The 21,709-nt window shown below is 47.2% G+C and overlaps 16 protein-coding genes across 16 annotated transcripts, besides 15 other annotated features; all 16 read left to right on the top strand.

The window, feature by feature from the left end:
• Window positions 1-525: part of a mobile genetic element that runs on past the window's edge.
• Window positions 1-3,176: part of a sequence feature (areas not merged during assembly with more than two copies in the genome that could not be assigned to a particular haplotype) that runs on past the window's edge.
• Window positions 526-3,850: a mobile genetic element.
• Tc00.1047053511825.130 (uncharacterized protein) lies at window positions 1,599-2,063 on the top strand (the record flags this gene model as incomplete). Its single annotated transcript, XM_811400.1, has 1 exon — window positions 1,599-2,063. One exon carries the CDS (start codon window positions 1,599-1,601, stop codon window positions 2,061-2,063), a length of 465 nt encoding a protein of 154 aa, XP_816493.1.
• On the top strand, window positions 2,317-2,637 carry Tc00.1047053511825.120 (uncharacterized protein; the record flags this gene model as incomplete). Its single annotated transcript, XM_811399.1, has 1 exon — window positions 2,317-2,637. One exon carries the CDS (start codon window positions 2,317-2,319, stop codon window positions 2,635-2,637), a length of 321 nt encoding a protein of 106 aa, XP_816492.1.
• Window positions 3,079-3,618, top strand: Tc00.1047053511825.110 (uncharacterized protein; the record flags this gene model as incomplete). Its single annotated transcript, XM_811398.1, has 1 exon — window positions 3,079-3,618. The coding sequence occupies one exon, from the start codon at window positions 3,079-3,081 to the stop codon at window positions 3,616-3,618; it is 540 nt and encodes a 179-aa protein (XP_816491.1).
• Window positions 3,177-21,709: a sequence feature (heterozygous, non-Esmeraldo-like haplotype).
• Tc00.1047053511825.100 (hypothetical protein, conserved) lies at window positions 4,506-5,291 on the top strand (the record flags this gene model as incomplete). Its single annotated transcript, XM_811397.1, has 1 exon — window positions 4,506-5,291. The coding sequence occupies one exon, from the start codon at window positions 4,506-4,508 to the stop codon at window positions 5,289-5,291; it is 786 nt and encodes a 261-aa protein (XP_816490.1).
• Window positions 5,452-5,877: a mobile genetic element.
• Window positions 5,927-5,954: a sequence feature (AT_rich).
• On the top strand, window positions 5,961-7,328 carry Tc00.1047053511825.90 (hypothetical protein, conserved; the record flags this gene model as incomplete). The annotated part of the gene is made up of 1 exon (XM_811396.1): window positions 5,961-7,328. The coding sequence occupies one exon, from the start codon at window positions 5,961-5,963 to the stop codon at window positions 7,326-7,328; it is 1,368 nt and encodes a 455-aa protein (XP_816489.1).
• Tc00.1047053511825.80 (I/6 autoantigen, putative) lies at window positions 7,550-8,197 on the top strand (the record flags this gene model as incomplete). The annotated part of the gene is made up of 1 exon (XM_811395.1): window positions 7,550-8,197. One exon carries the CDS (start codon window positions 7,550-7,552, stop codon window positions 8,195-8,197), a length of 648 nt encoding a protein of 215 aa, XP_816488.1.
• Window positions 8,139-8,165: a microsatellite.
• Window positions 8,309-8,387: a microsatellite.
• Tc00.1047053511825.69 (cyclophilin, putative) lies at window positions 8,763-9,458 on the top strand (the record flags this gene model as incomplete). Its single annotated transcript, XM_811412.1, has 1 exon — window positions 8,763-9,458. The coding sequence occupies one exon, from the start codon at window positions 8,763-8,765 to the stop codon at window positions 9,456-9,458; it is 696 nt and encodes a 231-aa protein (XP_816505.1).
• Tc00.1047053511825.66 (hypothetical protein, conserved) lies at window positions 9,636-10,883 on the top strand (the record flags this gene model as incomplete). The annotated part of the gene is made up of 1 exon (XM_811411.1): window positions 9,636-10,883. The coding sequence occupies one exon, from the start codon at window positions 9,636-9,638 to the stop codon at window positions 10,881-10,883; it is 1,248 nt and encodes a 415-aa protein (XP_816504.1).
• Window positions 10,990-11,013: a microsatellite.
• Window positions 11,466-11,487: a sequence feature (AT_rich).
• Window positions 11,739-11,790: a microsatellite.
• Window positions 12,392-12,418: a microsatellite.
• Window positions 12,481-12,501: a sequence feature (AT_rich).
• Window positions 12,691-13,029, top strand: Tc00.1047053511825.63 (peptidyl-prolyl cis-trans isomerase, putative; the record flags this gene model as incomplete). Its single annotated transcript, XM_811414.1, has 1 exon — window positions 12,691-13,029. The coding sequence occupies one exon, from the start codon at window positions 12,691-12,693 to the stop codon at window positions 13,027-13,029; it is 339 nt and encodes a 112-aa protein (XP_816507.1).
• Tc00.1047053511825.60 (aquaporin, putative) lies at window positions 13,389-14,180 on the top strand (the record flags this gene model as incomplete). Its single annotated transcript, XM_811394.1, has 1 exon — window positions 13,389-14,180. One exon carries the CDS (start codon window positions 13,389-13,391, stop codon window positions 14,178-14,180), a length of 792 nt encoding a protein of 263 aa, XP_816487.1.
• Tc00.1047053511825.50 (centrin, putative) lies at window positions 14,560-15,009 on the top strand (the record flags this gene model as incomplete). The annotated part of the gene is made up of 1 exon (XM_811393.1): window positions 14,560-15,009. The coding sequence occupies one exon, from the start codon at window positions 14,560-14,562 to the stop codon at window positions 15,007-15,009; it is 450 nt and encodes a 149-aa protein (XP_816486.1).
• On the top strand, window positions 15,499-15,948 carry Tc00.1047053511825.40 (centrin, putative; the record flags this gene model as incomplete). Its single annotated transcript, XM_811392.1, has 1 exon — window positions 15,499-15,948. One exon carries the CDS (start codon window positions 15,499-15,501, stop codon window positions 15,946-15,948), a length of 450 nt encoding a protein of 149 aa, XP_816485.1.
• Window positions 16,079-16,098: a microsatellite.
• On the top strand, window positions 16,258-17,550 carry Tc00.1047053511825.30 (hypothetical protein, conserved; the record flags this gene model as incomplete). Its single annotated transcript, XM_811391.1, has 1 exon — window positions 16,258-17,550. One exon carries the CDS (start codon window positions 16,258-16,260, stop codon window positions 17,548-17,550), a length of 1,293 nt encoding a protein of 430 aa, XP_816484.1.
• Tc00.1047053511825.20 (hypothetical protein, conserved) lies at window positions 17,825-18,853 on the top strand (the record flags this gene model as incomplete). The annotated part of the gene is made up of 1 exon (XM_811390.1): window positions 17,825-18,853. One exon carries the CDS (start codon window positions 17,825-17,827, stop codon window positions 18,851-18,853), a length of 1,029 nt encoding a protein of 342 aa, XP_816483.1.
• Window positions 19,260-20,069, top strand: Tc00.1047053511825.10 (hypothetical protein, conserved; the record flags this gene model as incomplete). Its single annotated transcript, XM_811389.1, has 1 exon — window positions 19,260-20,069. The coding sequence occupies one exon, from the start codon at window positions 19,260-19,262 to the stop codon at window positions 20,067-20,069; it is 810 nt and encodes a 269-aa protein (XP_816482.1).
• Window positions 20,346-20,391: a sequence feature (A-rich).
• Window positions 20,894-21,709, top strand: Tc00.1047053511825.4 (hypothetical protein, conserved; the record flags this gene model as incomplete). The annotated part of the gene is made up of 1 exon (XM_811413.1): window positions 20,894-21,709. A coding segment is annotated over one exon (816 nt), but the record flags the coding sequence as incomplete, so codon positions are not given.

The raw sequence follows: 21,709 nt of genomic DNA, 5'->3' as shown, positions 1-21,709 counted from the left end.
TGAGGGGTATACACTTGGAGCGGAGAGTTTTCCGCACCAGCACCGCCACACCGCCTCCCTTGCCGATGCGCGACTGTGCATAGAGCACATACTCTCCAGTGTGCATGCTGGCGATCTGCTCGGACGACTTCCATGTCTCCTGAATGGCTATTATGTCTGCTCCTTGCGCCATTAATGTTGCGAGTTTTGACGGCGTGAGGCAAGAAACGTTCATCTGGAGTACTGCTATGGGGCCTGGGTTCTGCTCGATGTCTCCGCTTAGAAGTAGCTTTTGTCGTTGCGCGTCGCATACGGCACGCAAACGGTATGTATAGCGCTGATAAGCGCCGATGGAATTCAGCAGCGGATAGAAATACCGCTCCGCGGGCAGCCATGTAAATGGCTCCATCTGGTGCCCTTCCGACCCGTTTGTGCGGCGCCTCCTGCCTCTCCGCGGGCAGCGGATGGGCAGCAGGCGCTTAGCTTCCTCTCTAGCAAAGAGTACTAGACCCTGGCACCACGTTGAGGTGGCCGGCTGAGCCAGGGCAATGCGCACATCATCGATCCATACGACGGCGCGCACCAATGGAGGTGCAGCCCAGAGGGGGCGAACCACCGTCGTCACCCCCGCAATTTCTGAAGTAATAATAATCTGGAGAATTTCTGGGCCGGCCTTGTATCCCATTGGGAGCCGTGCCAGCTCCTCCAGCGTGCCGTCCTCCACGCGGCATCGAAAGAGATGCCGAGTATCCCGCGGTAAAGAGACTTGGAAAAAGGATGCCTTTAAATCCAGGCAGGAAGCGGCCTCAGCCATCACAGGCGGCAAATAATGGGAAATGTGTAAAAGAGGAGCATGAGTCTCAGAAGGGTCGTCTCTGTTCTTGTCGCGTGGCCACGCAATCCATCGTCGTCGTAGACCGGTGGTTTTCTCCTCCACAACTAAAAAGGGGAATTATCCATCCGCCCGTTATTGTGGACGAACCGTCCTCGATTATTCCTGCTTTTCGTAACAATCGCGCGTCAGCGGTTGGAATCCTCCGTGAGCCTTCGCGCGCTTTACCGGAGGAAGACGGAGGGAGAGGGGACCGCCCGACAAGGCCACAAACTTGCATGAGCCTCTCCAAGGTAGCCGGTTTCAACCGGCTTTTAATCCACTCCAGATTCAATACGGGCACGTTAACCTGCTGTAGCTGGATAGCGTGTTCATCTTGTGGAGTGGCCAGAAGCGTCCTTGTGGCGCGTCTCGCTATTGTAGCGGCATGATGATAAAGATCATGAAAAAAACGCTCCTCTGCTCTTAACCAGGGTTCTTGCACTTCAGCAGCTCGTCCATTTACAAAAATGCGACCAGCGACGACACCTGGGTCAGCAGTGTGGTGTATCTCCCCAAATATCGAACAGTATTCTGGGGAAGGTCGAACGGGTCGACGTGCTTCGCCAACTGCAAGATCACGTGTGGGTCCAAACTGTGTTTCTCCACAATTTGAGCCGCGCGCCGCAACGCACCGCGTTTTATGGAATGCGCCGTGGCATTCCAAGGAGCCAGAGCTCGTTCGACGTGGGCGGTCGTAAGATTTGTGAGCTTTTCGTTGTGTTGAAGTGTCCTGCATAGCTTTATAATGTCTAACGCGTCCTGCCCTCGTATCCCGACGAACCGCGGGGCGCGTTGGGGATCCGCCCTCGCCGTCTTCGGCGCGACGGACCAATCCAAAACCACGGTCCCGTCCGGCTCCGGTGTGAAATTGTTGGGTGTCAAGGACGCAATCCCGGACCAACGGCTTGTCGTTATCCACGCATTTCAGAAAACAACACGTTGCTTCCAATCGGCTCGGCCGCGGATAAACTCATCCCTCTCTTCCTCTGTCAAGGGGCGCGCCTGCTTCGTCTCGGGTCGCGCCGCAATTCTTCGTGACCCCAGAATCACCATGTCCAGCGGGGTTGAATTTATTTACACTATGGACCGCAGCATCCTGGCGTGCTGCTGTCGGGTGGATGGCGCCACATCCAATATTGCCACCAAAAAGGCCGCGCAGCTCTCCTCGTTGATCGGCTGTTCGTGCGTGCAGCAAAGCACAAAAAGTTGAAAACTGCCCTGCCAGGGACATTCTCTGCTCCCACGTTGACGGGGCCCACATTTCTCAAGCCTACTCGTTCGCGCTCCTCATGTGGCCGGCCCAAAGCGGGATGTCGGTAATTCGTCGTACCACAGTCGAGCGTCGTTAGCAAATAAGCTCCATTTCTCTTCTCGACGATTGCGTCGGGCAATTTGTAATATCGGATGAAGCATCGGCGGTGCGGTGCGACGTCTTTGCGGAATAGCGGGAGGTGGTGGAGTGGATGGGGCTGCTTTCTTCCGCCTTCATAAGCGGCTGGCAGCCCCTCGCCGTTTTTTGGCGGCCGTCCGTGCTGCAAGTCATTTCTTCTGACTGCGCCGCGCACGTTGCATGCAGACGCGTCTTGTCCACAAACACGACACAATCGGCATCGCAACAGTCGTTGTTGTTGTTGTTGGGTAGCTTGCCGTTACTCGAGAGGCGGGGTTGCCCTCGCGAAGGTGTCAGCCCCGTGAACAGCCATTCGAAGGCGGTCGCGAAGTTTGGGGAGCGGGATGCCGAGGTCGGACGCCATCATGATCTGCATCCGGAAGGTCCGCAGTAGGGCCCTGCCAAAATCCATGAGCTGATCGGTGGGATCCCGATCTATCTCCAGCGCGCGCCTGCACGATACCAAACCGTCAAAGGCAACTTGAACCTGAGCGTCCATTTAGTGCCAATAATAACTGTATGCGCATCGGGGGTCGACGAGGAGGACACCGGAGACGCCCTCGTTCCATACACGCGGGACCAAAGTGGCGACGTCGAACGCAAGAAAATGCAGTAACTGATTCTCTGGACCGGAGTCATCTTCCAAGGGGGAAGCGCGGGAGGGCAAGGGCATCGAGTGAGGGAGGTGTGGCCTCCCCACATTGCCCTGAGACGTTTGGGTGCTGACCCGCCGTCTCTCTCCCGTGAGAGTGCGTTGGGGAAACGTGGATGTTGGCACGCCCCCAGCCATCAACGATGCGGTTGGTGTGGCCGTGTGCTGACGCCATCGTCGCGCATGCATGCGTGGGGGCTGATCTGGTGGCCCTCTCCGAGGGGTGGGCGCTTCTCGTTGGCGCGGCGTCTCCGCGTCCCGCAAGAGGACCGCGGGCCACCGCAATGTGACATTCGCGCGCCGACAAGTAATTATGCGCCTCTTCCACCTGAGAGTAAAGCTGCGCACGCCGACTCCGAGCGTCGGCGACGGCGCTGGCGTGGTCGGTGTTCAGTCTCCGCTCTTCCAGCAATGGTCAGCCCTTGCTGGACCCACAACCCCCGGGCAGCACACACACGATGGGCAGGAGCATCTGAGCCTCGAAATTTGACAATTGAGGCGTCCGGAGACTCGCAATACGTCCCGCAATACATCGCATCCTCCCAGTGCTTGGCGATGGTTCCTGGAACCAAGCGTTGGTCTGTCATTGTTGCAGCGACGGTTACCACCGCATCCAACGGCCCGTGCTCATCGATAAAAGTGAGCTGCACCCGGACATCGCTGTACTGGCGCACCGAGTCCAACAGGCGGGCTCCAATGTCGCTTCTCCCCGTCGCCGTGTAAAAGAAACCACTGTCATTTCCTTCAACCAGCTTGCAGGGATACCGTGTGGTTGTAAGAAAAATAATTATAAAGCGTCCAGGCGTCATTCGTTCCCTGATTCCTTCCGTCGCGGCCAGTCAAAAGTCCATAAAATAGGGACGAACAGTCGTGCAGAAATATATCTCCGTTTCATCAGGACACATATACATTGGGGACGCCAGCTTGCCCGCGAACATTCTCTTCACAGGCTTCTAAAGAAGGACGGTTCGGGGCAGCGAGCGGCCCCGCCGGGTGCCGGGGGGAAAACCGCGGTGGGAGAAGAGAAGCGCTTGCCGTTTTTTTGAAACCACAGATATTAAAAACGCTGCCGAAAAAGCCCGGGGCGCGTTGCGAAAGCGGCCCGCGCCACACGGGGACGGGGCACCGCTTTTTTCCGAACCGTGCGGCTACGGGGCGTGTGGTTCTGTCTGCGGAATGGGGCTTGAAGGGGCTGTTTCAGCTTTATTTTATGGTGTTGTCGGCTCCGTGAGCGTGCTGTGTGATTAATTCTTGGCTCGGTCGATCGGGGGTGAGTGAGTTGGCTTTTGTTTTTTTGTTTTTGAAGTTTTTGGATCGTGTCATTTTTGTTGTCTCAGCTTTTCTTGTGAGTCTGTCCTGCTCGCGGGCGTGTTTGCAACGTGGAACGGTGTCTTGTGTCTGAATATTCCCTGTGAAAGACATTGAGTGAATCCATTGTGTGTGTCTATATATATACTTTTTTGCTATTGGTATTCGTTTTCAAATTGTTGTGAGAATACGTGGGGTCATATTTTTTCTTTATAAAGGTAGAGCAGAAACCCGTACTAAGAGAAGAAAGTTTTTTTCCCCCGGCATTGATTTCTATTTATTATTATTTTTACTGTTTCAGAATGTATCGTTTATTCTCGCGTTGCAAGACAAATAAACTGAAACGTGTATTTTCCCATGCCTTAGATGCTTCTATAAAAAATGAGGGAGTGGCTCAGCAGAGGAAACGCCAGGTATTGCCCCGTCGTCATCGTAAGCTTCACAAGCTAACGATTCGTGAAGAAAATGAGGAGGGACTCCGCGACTTTTTGCCTCCGAAGCCTGTGGTTCCAACGGGATGGAAGTTGGAACATGCAAAAGGCAGCAACAGGTTTGATCTCCGAAAATCAGTAGAGATTCGTGATTGTGGCAAAGAACATTTACATGCTGTAGCAATGATGGAGGTGAAGGAATACGAGGGAACATATCGTATGGACAATGGAGAACGCGAAGAAGAGGAATATTTATTTTTCACATTATTTGTTCAGAAAAATCGCTTTCCGGGTGCTTTGGAGTTCGGATTGACTTCCATTGACATGGAGTTGGTGATGGATTCATTGGCAATTCACAACAACAGGGAAGAATTAGAGGATGCTTATGGTGCGCTTTCAGTGAGCACGAGCAGGGATGGTATTTCCAATAGGATTATCGAAAAGAGTAATCTTTCTTGTCGAAGCTGCAGAGATAATCGATATCGTGGACCAATGCTGAGTGAGCTGGATGATGACTTTTCCGACGAGATATTGGACTATCTTGATGAGCGTGGTGTGAACAACGGGTTTGCTGAGTATATGATGGCTCAGGCACACTTTTTTGAGCAAGAGGAGTACATTAATTGGATACGCCTTTTGAGACAATTTGCCCAATAATATTTTTTTGTTGTTGTTGACTTTTGTTGAACAATCGAACCATGGAATGACGAGAATGAGATGGCAGTTAATATGCTTGCGAACTATGGAGGGAATAATTTTATTTTATTGTGAGTCATTGCTTTTTTTATTTTTTGATGGGAATTTTTTTTTTTTTTTTAAGAGCTTGTGAAGAGAATGATCGCGGGAGAGCTGGCTAACTTAATGTGTATATCCTGATAGATCGAGTACATTTCTTTATGGTACTTTTCTACCGTATGAATTTTTGGGAAGAAAACGACTTTAAGGGTTGGGGAACCGATAGAGGCCAGATAAGATTTGTTTTTATCTTGCTATCCCACCCTAACCCCCTTGATTCCCACCAAGCGGCGGGGTCTTGTGGTTGGAGGACCCCAAAGTCTGCCACTTCGTAAGTAATAATATTCAAATCCTAACTAAGGACAAAGGACCATGCTGGTGGTCCACAGAATTCTATATATTGAATGAGAATAAAACATTGAAGCAATTAACTAACGAACCTTTTTTCCTAATTTGTTTGGTTTCCATAGATAATTTCAGGATCCGGCCAGCTTCCCGGAAGATTATTCAACATTATATTTTGTAAGAAATCCGGGTATTTGTTCTTTTAAACTGAGTATATATATATATATAAGAAAAAAAAAAGAAGAGATGACACGCAACATTTTTTCGCGTAGTTCTATCTATCGTAGCTACCAGAGGGGCGGTTGGTGTCCTGGGTCGAAGCATCAAAAGCATATGACTATGAATCCGACGTTGTATTTGTACCGATTTCCCGGTCCACGAGGGCCAGGGCCATATACTATGAAATATTGGTGGACTCTAGGATGTTTTCCTACTGGCAGAGAAACACCATTCCGTTTACAGGAGTTCTTGTTAGCATATCAGCAAGAGCACGTACCGATTGAAGTAGAGGAGTGGCTTTGTTGTTTTGTAAAAGACCCATTGGAAGAACTTTGTGACGCTTCCAAAGATTTGTTTGATGCGGTTGAAGCGTTTCCAGAAATGGAACCCACGCGTGGCTATAGAGCAGTTAAACCAAGCGTCACGCCTTTACTTGCGACACTAAAGAAATTTGAGAGGCAACTTGGTTTTAAAATTTCCCCTACTGGACTTCGTGCTGTGGTGTCTAATACCGTGCTAAAGGAAAGATTTTTGGATGATTTGTTTGAATACCGGAAATTGATTGAGAGAGAAGGAAGTACACCACACCGCCGTTTGGCTAGAGAAAGTCTGGAGAAATTTCTGCCTGGGAGAGAGGACGAAGAATCTTATGTGACTGCACAAAAGGTCGATATGGTTGGTAATGAGTTGGGTAAGTTTGTAGGAGCTGTGGCTTCTCCCCCAGATACCACTGCAGCCGACGAAAAGAAATTAATTTGCTTGTTAACAACTATTTCTGAGGGCTGTGTCGATCTTGGCCATTACGATGATGCAAGTTCAATGTTGGCGGATGCACTGCTTTTTTGTCATGATTCAGATACAAAGGCTGCTGCACATGCAAATTTAGCTATTAGCTCTTTCTTGAATGGGAAATTTAGACAGGCCGAATACAATGGAAGGGAGGCAGCACTTTTGCAACCCGAAGCGAAATCGGTTTCCGGTGCAGGGGCCAAAGGTCACGCAGTGTGGGCTGCTGCTGTAGCATACCAAGATGATATTGACAAGGCTGAAAGAATTATAAATGATGCACTTTCTTTGTACTCAAGTAATGAAGCAATTAAAGAGATGGCGAAACAGATTCAAAAAATGCGTGTTGCACAATCATCTTTTTCTTCTAATGGGGAAGTTCCAGAAACTTTGAGAGGAAGCAGGTATTATTTGCCGTCACAGCAGTCACAAGCTCTTGCTAGGGGGAGTGGAAAAGGGTTTGATAATGAATTTGATTGGGTATTGTTTAAGAATAAACTCTATCCAAACAAAATGGACCCAACTACCAACGAAATGGGTTCTGTTTTTCGTCGTGTGGGTGATATGGGGTTGTTTATTTCAAGCTCAAGATCCATGGAGCCACTGTAAAGTTGTGAAGACCATATGCTTGCATATATTTAACACAAGATTGTTGAGATATATTTACCTGACAAGGCGAAATACTAGTTAATAGATAATGGAGCCCTGGTGGCAAGACTTTTCTCTTTTTTTTTTGCCGACTTTTTTTTCTTTTGTAAACTAAATACATTTTAATTCTTTTGTCTAGTGATAAGTGAAAATTTTTTTTTGTCTTTTAAAATTTAAGAACCATGCCCATTTCTCCAGCTGAAGCCTTTGAGGAACGTCACCTGCAGCGCGATGATGGAGACAAAGTCATTCCTCCATCTCTGGCACTTGTTGCTGCGCTTGAATCTGGATACCGTTTTAAGCTATCCTCCATAGAAGAGGCCACTGATTCCGCAAGGTATCCTGGATTTTTGACAAAGGACGAATTTGTTTCGCTTTGTGAAAAAAATCCTAACAATTGTTTGGACGCAAGGATGATGGCGAAGCACGTTTCTGTGCTTGCACCGAATGGGTTATTCACTCGCGTTTCTCTTCAGGAGATTGCCGCGAAGACTGGTTCAAGTCAGGATGCACTGAGCGCTGACGAAATTGATGCGCTCTTTGACGTTCTGGACAGGGAGAACACCGGTTCTATTCCTGCTGAAAGACTAATGGAGGCCATGTATGGAGATGAAGGGAGGGTGGCCTTGGGAAAACAGAGGAAAGAGTATGCGGCTGCGAAGGCAGAAGAAGAAAGGCAACGTGCTCTCAGGGATGCGGCAGCGGCAGCGGCAGCGGCAGCTCCTAAAGAGTCTGTCCCTGCTGCTGCTGCGCCTAAAAAGGAGGAGCCCACACCACCACCGCCACCGCCACCGCCACAGCAGAAAAAGAAGGCTATGTGTGGATGCTGAAAAAATATTACGTTATTTACTTTTCAGAAACCACTGAATGATATAAAAGAGCAAGTGAGTCGACCGGGAGAAGGGGTGCATTTATTTTTCTTTGAAAGTCGTGCTACTGTCAAAAAAAAAAAAAAAAAAAAAAAGAAAAAAAAAAGAAAAAAAAAAGAAGAAAGAAGGAAAAAAAAAGAAAAAAGAGAAATAATATCATTTTATGATTATTTGCCTGCTTTGATGGTAAGTAAAACACAAGGAAAAAAATTGTTTTTAGTGTGGATAAAAAGGAAAATTGGAAAAACAAAAAAAAAACATGAAAAAAAAATTGTAATAGCACTAGCATAAAGAGAAGAAGAAACAGAAGTACATTTATGTATGCATTTTTTTCCTTATTACTTCTGTGACGCAGATTTTGAAAAAAAAAAAAATGAAGACAGGCAAGATCATCCATTTTTTTTTTTATCTTTCTGTTGAATGACGCAGGTGTATTTAACTCTCATCTTTTACCTTTTTTTTTTTTTTTGAATTCCTTGTAGTGAAATACAGTTTCTGAATAGGAGTATTCTATTCGATACAATCCATGGTTTACTTGACGCGCTTGGTGCGGAGGGTTCACAGAGGTCCAATACGCAATATTTTTTCTTATCCACTGAACGAGGTTAATCCAGTTGTTTTTTTTGAAATTACAGTGGAAGGGGATGCATTGGGCCAGGTAACTATAGAGCTTTTTCATGATACGGTACCTAAAACTAGTGAAAACTTCCGTTCACTATGTACGGGTGAACGTGGTTTTATTCAATGCCCTTTGTATTACAAGGGGATTCCATTTCATCGAATTATACCTGGGTTCATTGTGCAAGGAGGCGACATTTTGACAAAAGATGGCCGTGGCAATGTTAGTGTTTTTGGATTTCCCTTTTTAGATGAAAGTTTTAAGGGAAAGGCAGGAAAACATCTTCCAGGCACTGTCGCCATGGCTCACAGCGGCCCCAATCAAAATGGCTCGCAATTTTTTTTTAATATGAGAAGGAATGAACATTTGGATGGAAAGTACGTTGTATGCGGACAAGTATTAGAAGGTTGGGATCTGGTAGAGCGGGTGGCTGCGTTGTGTGGCTCACGTTGTGGTGTGCCAGTGAGTCGTGCGTGGATCACGGACTGCGGGCAGAGCAGCGGTGCAAAGCTTGAGGAAGCACAGAGGGCTCTTTGTGGCGAACGCGCCTTACACTCTATGCCTGGAAAGGAGGTTTTAGACCTTATTTCCCCGCGATACTAGGGTTACGACGATTGAGCTTTTTTTTTGTTTCTTGTGTGTTTTGGTTTGTCTTAAATGTTTCTGTTTTTAACCGATTCTGCATGAAGACAGCGTTTTGCTTTATTTTATCTTCTTATTTTTTATAGAAAAGGAAAAGGTGTTTTTTTGTTTATTTATTTATTTTCTTTCTTGTCGCAAATGAAAAGGAGGACCACAAGAGTTGAAAGAAGGATAAGGGCAATCCACATCAGTGGTGGAACTTTCGAGGCACTCCCTAGAGCCGCACGAGGCCCTTGGGGTCGTATGGGAAACAAAGAAATTAGGGATTGCATGTTTCACCTTGTTGCTGAGGCCGCGTCGAAATACTTAAGAGAGGGATATAGCATGCTGAGCTCTGAGCGTCTTGCAGCTGAGATGGGTCTGGCAGATATGAAGCGTGTTTCTCTTTCTTTGACGGAGCCGCTGAAAACCGTGGCAGATGCAGAAACCAGTGTATCCTCAGCTGGGGATTCTGACAGCGTTGCTGAGCGGGTCAAAAATCCCTTCCAGGGCAAGAAAGAGGCTAAACGTGCCTTTTCAAGTATCCTTCTTCAAAATGACATATTGCTTCGCGTACTAAGCTTTTTGTCATGGCGTTGTGTGCTGCAATTGAGAGGAGTAAACAAGCAGTTTCTTTTTCTCTCTTTTTCTTTTGTGACTGTGTGCCGAATTCCTTACAGCGAAATACCCGCTCTTTTTATTCCCTGTCATGAGGACCTCATGGTGAATGAACGGAAACTGGAAGCTCAGCTGGCTCCTGCGCGTGGATTATGTGCATGCTTGGAGTATGGACCTATGCCGGGTTCTTCCTTGGCGTGCAGCAAACCGTGTAGCGAGTGCTCAACTTGTTCTGACAAGCGCATGTTCATTGGTCAGCTTCGCCGTGATGGTACAGTGCCCATGATCAAATGGCTCTTATTGACGGTTTTACAATTGCCTCCCAAATCTTTTGTTTCTGTAGAAAACCACCGAAACAGAGCTTCTAAGAGGGGAAAAGGATGCGTGTGGTTAACCCTGAGAGACGATGCGACGACAGTTCTGCTTTCCTATCATCATCGTGTCTTTTTTGACAGCGTGAGGAATGTGGAAGGAGTTTGGCTGGTTCCCCCCAGATGCAGAGAACAGTTGGCAGCCCTCGCCAATACCCGAGGAACTCTAATAGAAAGATCAAAGCACCTACCACGTGGCACACTGGTGGTGGAGATGCCAAATTCTGTGTTTTCCCCCATTACGGCGTCGACAACGCAGTCTTTTTTGTCAATAAACCAAACGTCTGCGTCTCCATTTTCATCTCCGCCGCCTCCAGTCCCATTTTCAAATTTGCAAGCTTGCCGGAAATCACGAGGGATGTGGCGGTATGATCCCTATTCTTTTAATTCTCCGGTTTTCTATATTATTCCACGTTAATAATTGCCTTTTTTTTCTGCTTCCTTCCCTACCCCATTACAATTTACTCTACCCTTTTTACCTAAAAATTCGTAAAGAAGTGAGACTTCTTGCGCGTTGAGAAGTGAAAAAAAAAAAAAAGAAAAAAAAACTGAATAAAACTTTTTCCCTTGCGGATTGGGGAAAATATAAACTGTTTTTGGCTTATTCAAACAATCAATCATGCATCATATTCGAGTATTCTAAGGAAAATAAATCCAAGAAAACCAATATGTAGATATGGCTCATGGAAAGATGAAGAGAAATGGCAACGATAATGGTGCATGATGTAATTTATACACATCGACGTGAGGCGCCAATATCAGAACCTGAATATGGACGGATTGAATAATTGATGAAGAGTTTTTAACCATGTGTGGTCGCATCTCGAAACCAGTGGTGAAGAACATAAGGTGTCATCTCCAGCAAGCTGTCGTTCACGGGAATTGTATAGCTTAAATTGAGCTAAAAAAATGAGAACCAAAAAGGCGGCTGGATGAAATAGAGTGGGAAACAAAGTCACTCCCATCAGAGAGAGGAAGAAAAAAAAAGAGATTGCATATGTTTTTTTTTTTTTTTAAATATTGATGAGTCAGGAATAGCCTGTATTGCAAGCAAAACTCATATTAAGCGTTTTTTTTTTTTTTTGACTTTACTATTTTTACTGTCTTTTGTGTTTGATCATGGTGAAAGGTGGCTTTCATGAAAAAGCTATACCATAAATTGATACAACTGACACAAGTTAGCAGTTCCTTTACCTCTGTTGGAATGAATCTATCTATGTACGCTTATACTCTATGATTTACTTTAATTTTGAGGCTTATATACCCCGCTAGGATGTATATATAAGTATATATATATACTTATTTATTTATGTTATCATATTTATCTTGGATTATGCGTATGCTTCTGCTCAAAAAGAAATACGTACCAGTTTTTTTTATTTTCATCTTTTTTTTTGTGTGTGTTGTTTTGTGCGTGTGAGTGAGGGATAGCTTTGACTGGATTTTGTACGAGCACCTGTTTTTCTTTTATTCCAATTATTATATTAAATGCGAGTTGCGCAAAACAAGGAACGACGGAAAAAAAAAAAAGACCGTAAAAACGGTACCAAATAAATACCGCACGAAGAAATGGTGCAGGATTTATCACCTAGATGAAAATAACAATGCGAAAGAAATAAATGAAATTGAGTGTGCGGTGTGAACTTCTGCGCCCGGTGTGGCAAAAGAATATACGCGCTCATTTTTGCTGCACGCAGTAGCGGCACGGAAATGGACAGACACGGAGAGGTAAAGAAAAAAAAAGGAAAAAAAAAACAGGGGGGATGGGAGAGGGAAACTAAAATGTCTTATTGGGGTAATGGCATAATTTGATCGCAGGTCCCTCCGCTAATACTTCTCACTCTCGCAAAAAAAGAAAAAAAAAAGAAAAATTGACGACAAAAACAACAGCATTCACAAGAGGAACTCAATTTGCGCTATATTATCTTCTTTCTTTTTTTTTTTTTCTTTTTTAAGCACAGTTTAGGTTGTGTGGGAAGAGTGAACTTCAGGAGATTCCCTCACTCCTTTTTTGGTATTATTATTATTATTATTTTGTCTGGTGCTTTCACCAGGAGGACTTCTCTTTCGGGGCGGAACAATTGGCATAAGAGCAGCTGAAATCGAATTTCCCAGGGAAGGGAAAAAGAAGCAAGAATCTACGAAGTCAAAAAAAAAAAAGATTAAAAAAGAAGGGGGGCTCATTATAAGTTTAGAACGCAATTAAAAAAGTACGATAAAAAGAAATGCCGGCGAATGACTGCGTACTTATGGACAAAATCATCGAAGGGGATGGTAAGACGATCCCACGCCAAGGCAGCATTGTGACACTTGACTACGTCGGTTTTTTGCCTGATGGAAGGAGGTTTGACTCCACCATCGAGCGCGGAAAGCCTTTTGTGTTTCGTGTAGGATGTGGCGAGGTCATTAAGGGGTGGGATGAGGGGATTGTGCAGATGTCAAAGGGCGAGCGGAGTCGATTGACGATACCACCTTCTTTGGCATTTGGATCCATTGGTTTTCCTGGTATGATCCCCCCCGACACTGTCATTGTTTTCGAGGTGACACTACTGGACGTTGCTTGACGGCTGCGCGGGGGAGCGGGCACACGCACATGTAAACTTACAAGACTCTGGGATGGGGAGGAGCGACAGGAGAGAGGAGAATATATATATGTTACTTCCCTTTTTTGTTTTTGTTTTCCCTTTTTCCCTCTTTTTTCTCCATTTTACTCTACCAGCTTAAGAAAACAAAAATCTTGCAAACGAGAGGATGTGCATGTGTGTGTCACCTTAAATCTTCAAGAAGTACATAGGAGTAATCGGTGTGGTGAAATTTGGCAAAGGAAGAAAAAGAAACGTATGAATTTTCCTTGTTGTTATTTATATCTTGATTTCCTTTTTTATTTTTTATTTGGAAAAAAACTTCAGGATAATTGCACGAAATGCCGTCAACTGACACAGCGACGACGCAGCCAGAGAATGAAAATAATGGCGCAAGTAACGTTGCCATCCCATCTAGTGGTGTGACCAGGTTCGCTTTTATACAGCGGTGGTATTTTAACGAATTCATGTCCGCAGTGATTGTAGAATTTATAGGGACCTTTTTATTGGTGCTTACCGTTCCACTTAGTGGCATCAACAACCCTGAGATGGCTCCTTTTTCTGTCGGTTTTATGCTTATGTCACTGGTGTTCTCCTTTGGCTACATGAGCGGAGGACACCTGAATCCAATGGTCTCTTTTGCGGTATTTCTCAGCTCTGCCAACTTTGGAAAGACCCGTATGCTGTTTTACTTTATTGCACAGATGCTTGGTGGGGTCGCTGCTGCTTTCTATTGCGTCCTGATTCATGGCAATGAATTTCCCGTACCTAATATGGGTCTGGACTTTTTGCAAATGCTGCGGGCATTTTTGGCTGAAAGTGTTTTTACTTTTGTATTAACGTCTGTCGTTCTCCATGTTGCTATCAGCAAGCAGCGCAATAATAATTTCTACGGTTTTGCTATCGGATCTGCGGTACTTGTGGGCGGATTGACGTGTGGATCGATCTCCGGTGGGGCTTTCAATCCTTCCGTCGCCACCGCTTTGATAGTTGTCCGTTGCTTTGTTTCCTTCTCAGAGTCAGGTTGCACACCTATGGCATCGCTGTGGGTGTATTGGGCTTCTGAGGCGGTGGGGTCGATAGTCGGCACCATTTTGTACCTTGCGGTGCAGAACGTGGAGGACCGATTTTGAGAAGAAACAAGAACGATCAGGGCAAGAAGAGGGGTTAACAACAACGCAGAGGAGAGGCGAGGGATGGCACTGCCGCTTTCTCTAAGGAAGAGTCTGCGTGGAATCTGGTGAACCAGCCTGAGTGGGTTGGCGAGTCATTCCGGCTCAAAAAGGTAAGAAAAAAAGGTACAGTCAGGAGTTCATTTTTCTTATTCATTGTTACTACTGGATAATAAGACATCTTTGAATGGTGAATTTCTTGCGTCCTTATAGCGTTTACTTTTCCTTTTCTACGTGTAGGGATCGGGGGTTAGAAAGACGCTTTACACATTCTTTAAAAAAAAATTATTTGGCCTTTTTTGTGACTTTTTTTTAAAAATTAAAGCAAAAACAGATATCGATGGCGGCTCTTACTGACGAACAGATCCGTGAGGCGTTCAACCTCTTCGACGCCGACGGCTCTGGTGCCATTGACGCGGAAGAGATGGCTTTGGCAATGAAGGGGCTTGGGTTTGGTGACTTGCCACGCGACGAGGTGGAGCGTATGATCCGCACAATGTCCACGGACTCCAACGGCCTGATTGGGTATGGTGAGTTTGAGCGTGTGGTGAAGTCGCGCATGGCGCAGAAGGACTCACCGGAGGAGATACTGAAGGCGTTTCAGCTGTTTGACCTCGACAAGAAGGGAAAGATATCGTTTGCCAACCTGAAGGAGGTGGCCAAGCTGCTGGGTGAGAACCCCGGGGACGATGTGCTGCAGGAGATGATTGCGGAGGCTGACGAGGACGGCGACGGCGAGGTCTCTTTCGACGAGTTTAAGAACGTCATGATGCAGATGCGCGGAAAGTAGAGGATTTGTATTAATATAAAAACACAAACGGGTACAGACCGCGACCAAATATTCTTATATATATATTGTCTATTGCCCAAATTACGAGGCCGTGAGGCAAATTATTAAAGGGATTTGGAGACAAGAAAAGGTTCTTCACCAATTTTTCAAAATTTTCTTTTCTGTCTGATGCTGCTTTTTGCACTTTTAGGAGGGAAGAGAAAGTGAAACGGATGAGATTGCCTGTATGGAATTTTCTGCTTTACTACCGTAATCTGTTTCAATGCGTACTGTCTTTTTTCAGCTTGCACGGAAAAAACTGCCAGTGATTTTTATTCTCCTTCCCATCTTTTACACTTCTCTATCTAATAAAATGGCCGTGGCACACCATTTGCCCTTCTACGTGTAGGGATCGGGGATTAGAAAGACGCTTTACACATTCTTTAAAAAAAAAATTATTTGGCCTTTTTTGTGACTTTTTTTTAAAAATTAAAGCAAAAACAGATATCGATGGCGGCTCTTACTGACGAACAGATCCGTGAGGCGTTCAACCTCTTCGACGCCGACGGCTCTGGTGCCATTGACGCGGAAGAGATGGCTTTGGCAATGAAGGGGCTTGGGTTTGGTGACTTGCCACGCGACGAGGTGGAGCGTATGATCCGCACAATGTCCACGGACTCCAACGGCCTGATTGGGTATGGTGAGTTTGAGCGTGTGGTGAAGTCGCGCATGGCGCAGAAGGACTCACCGGAGGAGATACTGAAGGCGTTTCAGCTGTTTGACCTCGACAAGAAGGGAAAGATATCGTTTGCCAACCTGAAGGAGGTGGCCAAGCTGCTGGGTGAGAACCCCGGGGACGATGTGCTGCAGGAGATGATTGCGGAGGCTGACGAGGACGGCGACGGCGAGGTCTCTTTCGACGAGTTTAAGAACGTCATGATGCAGATGCGCGGAAAGTAGAGGATTTGTCGGGAGTTCTTTCTTTTTTTTTTTTTCTGAGGAGGCGAATGTCAACGAAGACACAAATAGAGTGGGACACCTTGACTTTTTAATTCTTTTTATTTTACGGAATGCCATTTACTGCGCCGTTTTATTATTATTATTATTATTCTCTCTTTTTTTTATTTTTTTCTTGTCACTAAAATGTGTGCTTGCTGCTGGTGTGAGTGGAAATACGAGTTTTCTGTCTTTTTTTCCCCCCTTCTTCTATAGTAGAGTAAGAGACGTGGTTCTTTGCAACGGTGGCGACTGAGCTGGCGACATTTTGGGATGTCCACCGCCGACCATGTATGGGCGGCGACATCGTCGGTCTCCATGGGAAGGCCAAAGATGTTTAATCCACTTGCGTTTCCGTCGAACGGCGCAGAAATTCTCCGCCAGTCGCTTGAAATGCAGCGAGAGGCGGGGCTGGCCTTTGAAATGCGCGACTCTGAAGATGAGGAGAGGATTCAACAAAAGAAGGCGCGACAACAACTTCTTCGCGCTCAGATCGAGCGGCGAAAAGAGTTGGATTTTGTCGACAGACAGGCGTCAGAGATTACCCAGCAGCTCCTGGCTAGCCTTGTTGTTGTTATCCGTGAGCGCCAGACCACATTGCGGCCCGAGGGATATCAAACAATTGTCTTTGATAATGGCGACATATACGAGGGTAATTGGAAAGGTAGTCGTATGCACGGCACGGGTTATATGAAGCGAGTGACGGCTAATGACTTGTACGAGGGCGAATGGTTTCTTGGTCTGCGCAATGGCACCGGTTCATGCCACAGTCCTGATTTTGGTACCTTTTATAGCGGGAAGTGGCAGGACGGCAAATGGCACGGTCGTGGGGAACTGGTAGAGCCGGAGGGCATTTACACTGGGGAGTTTGTGGATGGACGTCTGCAGGGGTATGGCGAGTATGTGTACAATGATGGACATGTGTACAAGGGCGAGTGGCTGAATGGCGTGTATGACGGTACAGGAACGTATTTTTTTCCGAACGGCGGCAAGTACGAGGGACAGTGGGTGAACGGTTGCGAACACGGGCGTGGGACTATGACTTATTTCAATGGCGACACGTACACGGGTGAATGGCATCACGGGGACAAACATGGCGTTGGGACATACACAAGTGCGTCTTTGCAGTATGAGGGAGGATGGTATTTTGGATCTATTCGGGGTCGTGGGCAGTGTAAGTATGCGGATGGCTCCACCTACGAGGGTGAGTGGCTCAATGGAATGTATCATGGGAAAGGACAGTTCATTAGTCCTACAAATAGGCAGAGTTATACTGGTGATTTCCGTCATGGCAAACGTTCTGGACACGGCGTGTACCGCTCCGACGAAACGGTGTACGCTGGAGGTTGGCTAGACGACAAGAAGCACGGAATTGGGGAAGTCAAAGTGCGCGGTGGGGGTAAATTTTCCGGAACATGGCGTGATGATTTACCACACGGCGAGGGGGTTTATACAATGGATACGGACAAAGTTTACGTGCTGTACGACTCTGGGTTGTGTGTTCGCACCTCCCCGGAGGTCATGTATCAACGGTTGGATTTAAGACCGCTGATCTCGGGTGACTAATTCTGCGTGGGTGCATACCGCACCACTCGGACCAGGTATGATGTACAGAGGCTAATAATTCTTTTTATTTTTTCTCTACCCATTGTACAAAAGTTTCCGTAACCGCATTCGTGCATGTGTCTGTCTGTCTGTGTGTGTGGGGAGGGGGGAATTGCTATTGATTTAATTTTGAATAACGGCTCTTATGCGTCCGTGCTTCCCCTTTCTTTTCCCACTCTTGTGTATGTGTGTTCGTTTGTTTGTACATGGATGCTTGCTCACGTGAGAGTTGGCAATGGCGGCGTCCGCATTTTCTTCAGGCTTCGTTAGTAGCGTGGAAGATTTTCTTGCTCTCTTCGCCCCGAATAGCGACGATCGACTCCTGCTATGTTATGAGGCGTATCATGACGAAGTGACGACGGCGGATTTAACGGCTCTGGAGGATGCTGTGCGCTCTGCTGCTGTGAGGCACGCCACAAAAGTACAATTACACTTTTGGGACTGCGGTAGCGACGCCTTTTTGGCGGCGAAGGAACAGCTGGGAAAAGTAAGGGGCACGCCACTGTTGGCTGTGGTGTATCGACAGGCCATTGCGGACACACTTAAAGGACCTGTGGAGGTAATGATAGAAGACGTGGATAATGTCTGCAGGCGCTTGTCATCTTATCAGCGTGGTGGGAAGGTTGCGGTGTTTCCAATTTCGTTGCCCCGCACCACCGCTGACGCTGCATGCATATCAGTGGATGTATCGAGGTTGGTGGGGGTGGGCAAGCGACTGATGACGGAAGGCAAGGCGGATTACGCGGAGAAGTTTTTTCACCGTGCGCTCGACACCCTTGACGCGGTTAGGCCACATTGCGACGGGGACGAGAATTTCGACGGAAGCACCGCTCTTTGCTTGGCGTGGGTGGCATTGGCACAAATGGTTCAGGGAAAGAATGCGGATGTGCAAATGCGGCGTTTAGAAAAAGACTACGTTGCGTTTTGCGGGGAGATTGGCAGCGATGTTGCGCGTGTGCGGGCTGCAAATCGACTAGTAACCGCAGCACCTTTCACGTGGCGCAGTGAAACCTGCAGTCAGAGGAAACTGCGCGAGGCACTGGCCCGAGATCCACAGAGCCACGAGCACCGCTGCGCCCTTGTCGTGACGTTGTTTCTTGCTGGGGACATGGAGCGCTGCTTGACGGAGGCGATCAAACTGAGGACCCTGCACGTCCCTTTCGGCACAACCGCCATTTCCGCCATCGGTGATTTTATTGGCCGCGACCACGCACTGATGCGGAGCATTGGCATTGACTGTGAACGACCGTCGACAGGGGTGTAGCTACAACGACGCCACACGCATAATTTTTAAAGTTTTGATGCTGTTGTTTTTCCGTGTGTGTGTGTGTGTGTTGTTTTGGAATTTCCTCCCTTGACCTTCAATTCTCTTTCTTTCACCTTCCCTTTTTTTTGTTTCTACTGTGCTTTTCCAAAGGTCACGTCGTTTACTTCACACTGTCGAGCACGAGAGCAGGAGAGGAAAAAAAAAAAGAGAGAGAGGGACCCCCCAAACAAAACAAGTTGTTCAACAAACAATAGGACGGAAAACGACAGGAAGAGAGGGGAGGTGAAGTGCACCAATTAGCTGCAAGCACACCGCCACACAAATCCTGAGGCATATCCCGAAAGAAGGAAGGATAAACGAAAAAAATATCTACATAGCCAAGAACTCACAGTATACAGAAGAAATGAATCACGATGACGCGATGTGGAACATAATGGGACAGACCTTCTGCTCATTTAAGGTGAAAACACACGATGAGAAGACGCGCTTCTGCCGCAATCCGTATAATGTGACAGGTTTGTGTCAAAGAGGTGTTTGCCCGCTTTCCAACGCGCAGTATGCAACGATCATTGAGCATGAAGACGAGCTTTTTTTGTACATTAAGACCGCAGAGCGTGCCCACCTACCACGTCGTCAGTGGGAAAAGGTTCGACTTGATGCTAGTTTTCCACGTGCTTTGGCACAAGTTGATGAGGAGTTGCAGTGGTGGGACCAGAAAATTGTAAATAAGGTAAAGGCGCGTCTGCTGCGGCTTAAGCAGTACATTATGCGTCGTCGTAAGATGCTGCTAGAGCCCAAAGTGGAGTACGTCTCTGTTAATAAGAGACAAGAAGACAAGCTGTTGCGCCGCGAGGAGAAGGCAGAGGCCGCGGCACGCTTAGAGCTGGAGGTCGAGAAGGAGCTGCTGGAACGACTGCGGAAGGGCACTTACGATAGCGTTATGAACTGTAGCCGCGAGGCTTTTGAGCGTGTACTGGACCAGGAGGAGGATCGGGCGGAGTTTGATGCCCTGGAGGATGAGGAAGACGAGGAGTTCCCGGAATTTGTCATGGACGAGGAAGACGAGGACGAGGAGGAAGAGCCAAGCAAAACGACAGCTGGCTTACGCCCTAGCGGAAGAAGGCCGGTACGACGACAGCGTCTGGTCATTGAAGAGGAGGTTGAGCACGAACAGCAGCAGAAACGCAGCCGGCTGGACGACCTGGACTGGTGAGAGCAAATTGACGGCTGCCATGAGTTTGCGGCCAAGCGATGAAGCCAAAGAAACACGGACAGGCCCAGTCACATGCGTGCCTAGAAGGAGCGCGTGCATGCGTGAGAGAAAAAGTCGTAATAACGCGATAACGTATTATTAATTTAAGCACGATAAAGGCGAAAGAGGAGAAGATGGACGATGGGCCTAGGAAGGGAGGAAAAAAAGAAAAAAAGAAAGGGAAATGATGGTTGAGTGGATGATATAATGCACAATAAATACTTTGCTCACAGCCTGTTTTTTTTTTCTTTTCTCTTCTTCTTTTTCCTTTTTTTTTTTTTTTCATCATCATCTTCGTTGCCACCATCTTTTTCTCTCCTTTTCGAGTAATTTGATCTTGTTGCATCAAATCCAGTGTACGAGGTATATGCATCCATTGCAAGCACACAGAGCCTTCTCTATCCTACCTGAGAAGCAGCAGTCGTGGTGCTGCTGCTACTGCTTGTGATGACGAAAGCAAATGGCTTCGGTGCTGCGAATCATATTGGGGCGCATGCATTTTTTGAATGTTTACAGTGATCTTCTTGCATCACCTTTCTTTTTTTTTCTCTGCTCGTATACATATATACATATAAATTTCATTTGTTGCTTCTCCTGTATTTTGTACCGCAGCACGTGGGAATTTTTGCTGTTTGCCAGGTCAACATACGGACCGCGAAATAAAAATTTAGAAGGCGGAGGCGCTGTAATTCCTGCGAAAATCCAACACCTACAACACACAAAAACACACACAATAAAAAAGACAGAATACAAAGTAGAATTACGTTTGAATCAATAACAAAAGCATGCAGGGAGGGTTTGGAGGAACCACCGGCTTTGGACAGACAAGTGGCCTGCGGCCAGGCTCAAGCCTGCGTCCGGGTTCGCAGATGCGGCCCGGCTCGCAGTTGCGCGGGACGCAGGCGGCTGGCGTGGGTGGGAGCCTGCAACAGCCAGTGGCGATTGCAGCGAAGGCACCAGTGACGCTGGAGGGCATGCGAGCAGCTACGCGGTCTGGAAATGCGGGGCCGGGGCGCCAGGTAGGTGACCGCAGCTACTACATTGGCCTGCTGCGGCCGAAGATCACGGAGCTGACGACGGAGATTCAGCAACTAAACGAGCAGGAGAGTCTTATCGAGAAGAACAGTTCCGTGCTTACGCAGCTGCATCAGCGCGGCAAAAACTTGACGGAGGAGATCACAAAGCTAAAGGGGACCCTTGCCGATATTAACTTGGCTGTAGAGAAGAGTACATCGCAGGATGCCAATAGCGTCAAAGATCAGGCCACTAAGCTCACGCACTTGAATGTTGATCGGCGCAAGCAGGTGGACCAAATGTTTCTTAACGTGAAGGAGGTGGAGACGCAGACGAAGAAGAACCTGCAGATATTGGAAGAGGAGATGCAGCAGCTTGATCGCCGCATTATGGCGGAAAACCAGGACTATAACCTTTACAACACCACACGGAACGAGGCCTATGCTGTTTCAGATGCCGTACTCAACCTTCAGCACCGAGTGCGCACATTGACGGCGAAACAAGAGCTACACATGGCACAGCTCGCCACAGACACGGACAAGAGACGGGCAGCGGAGGTGCTGCGGGAGATCCTGCGCAAACGGCAG

This window comes from Trypanosoma cruzi, genomic scaffold, assembly GCF_000209065.1.
Source record: "Trypanosoma cruzi strain CL Brener 1047053517171 genomic scaffold, whole genome shotgun sequence".
NCBI classification, from domain to species: Eukaryota; Euglenozoa; class Kinetoplastea; order Trypanosomatida; family Trypanosomatidae; genus Trypanosoma; species Trypanosoma cruzi.
This window is presented reverse-complemented; position numbering and strand designations above follow the sequence as displayed.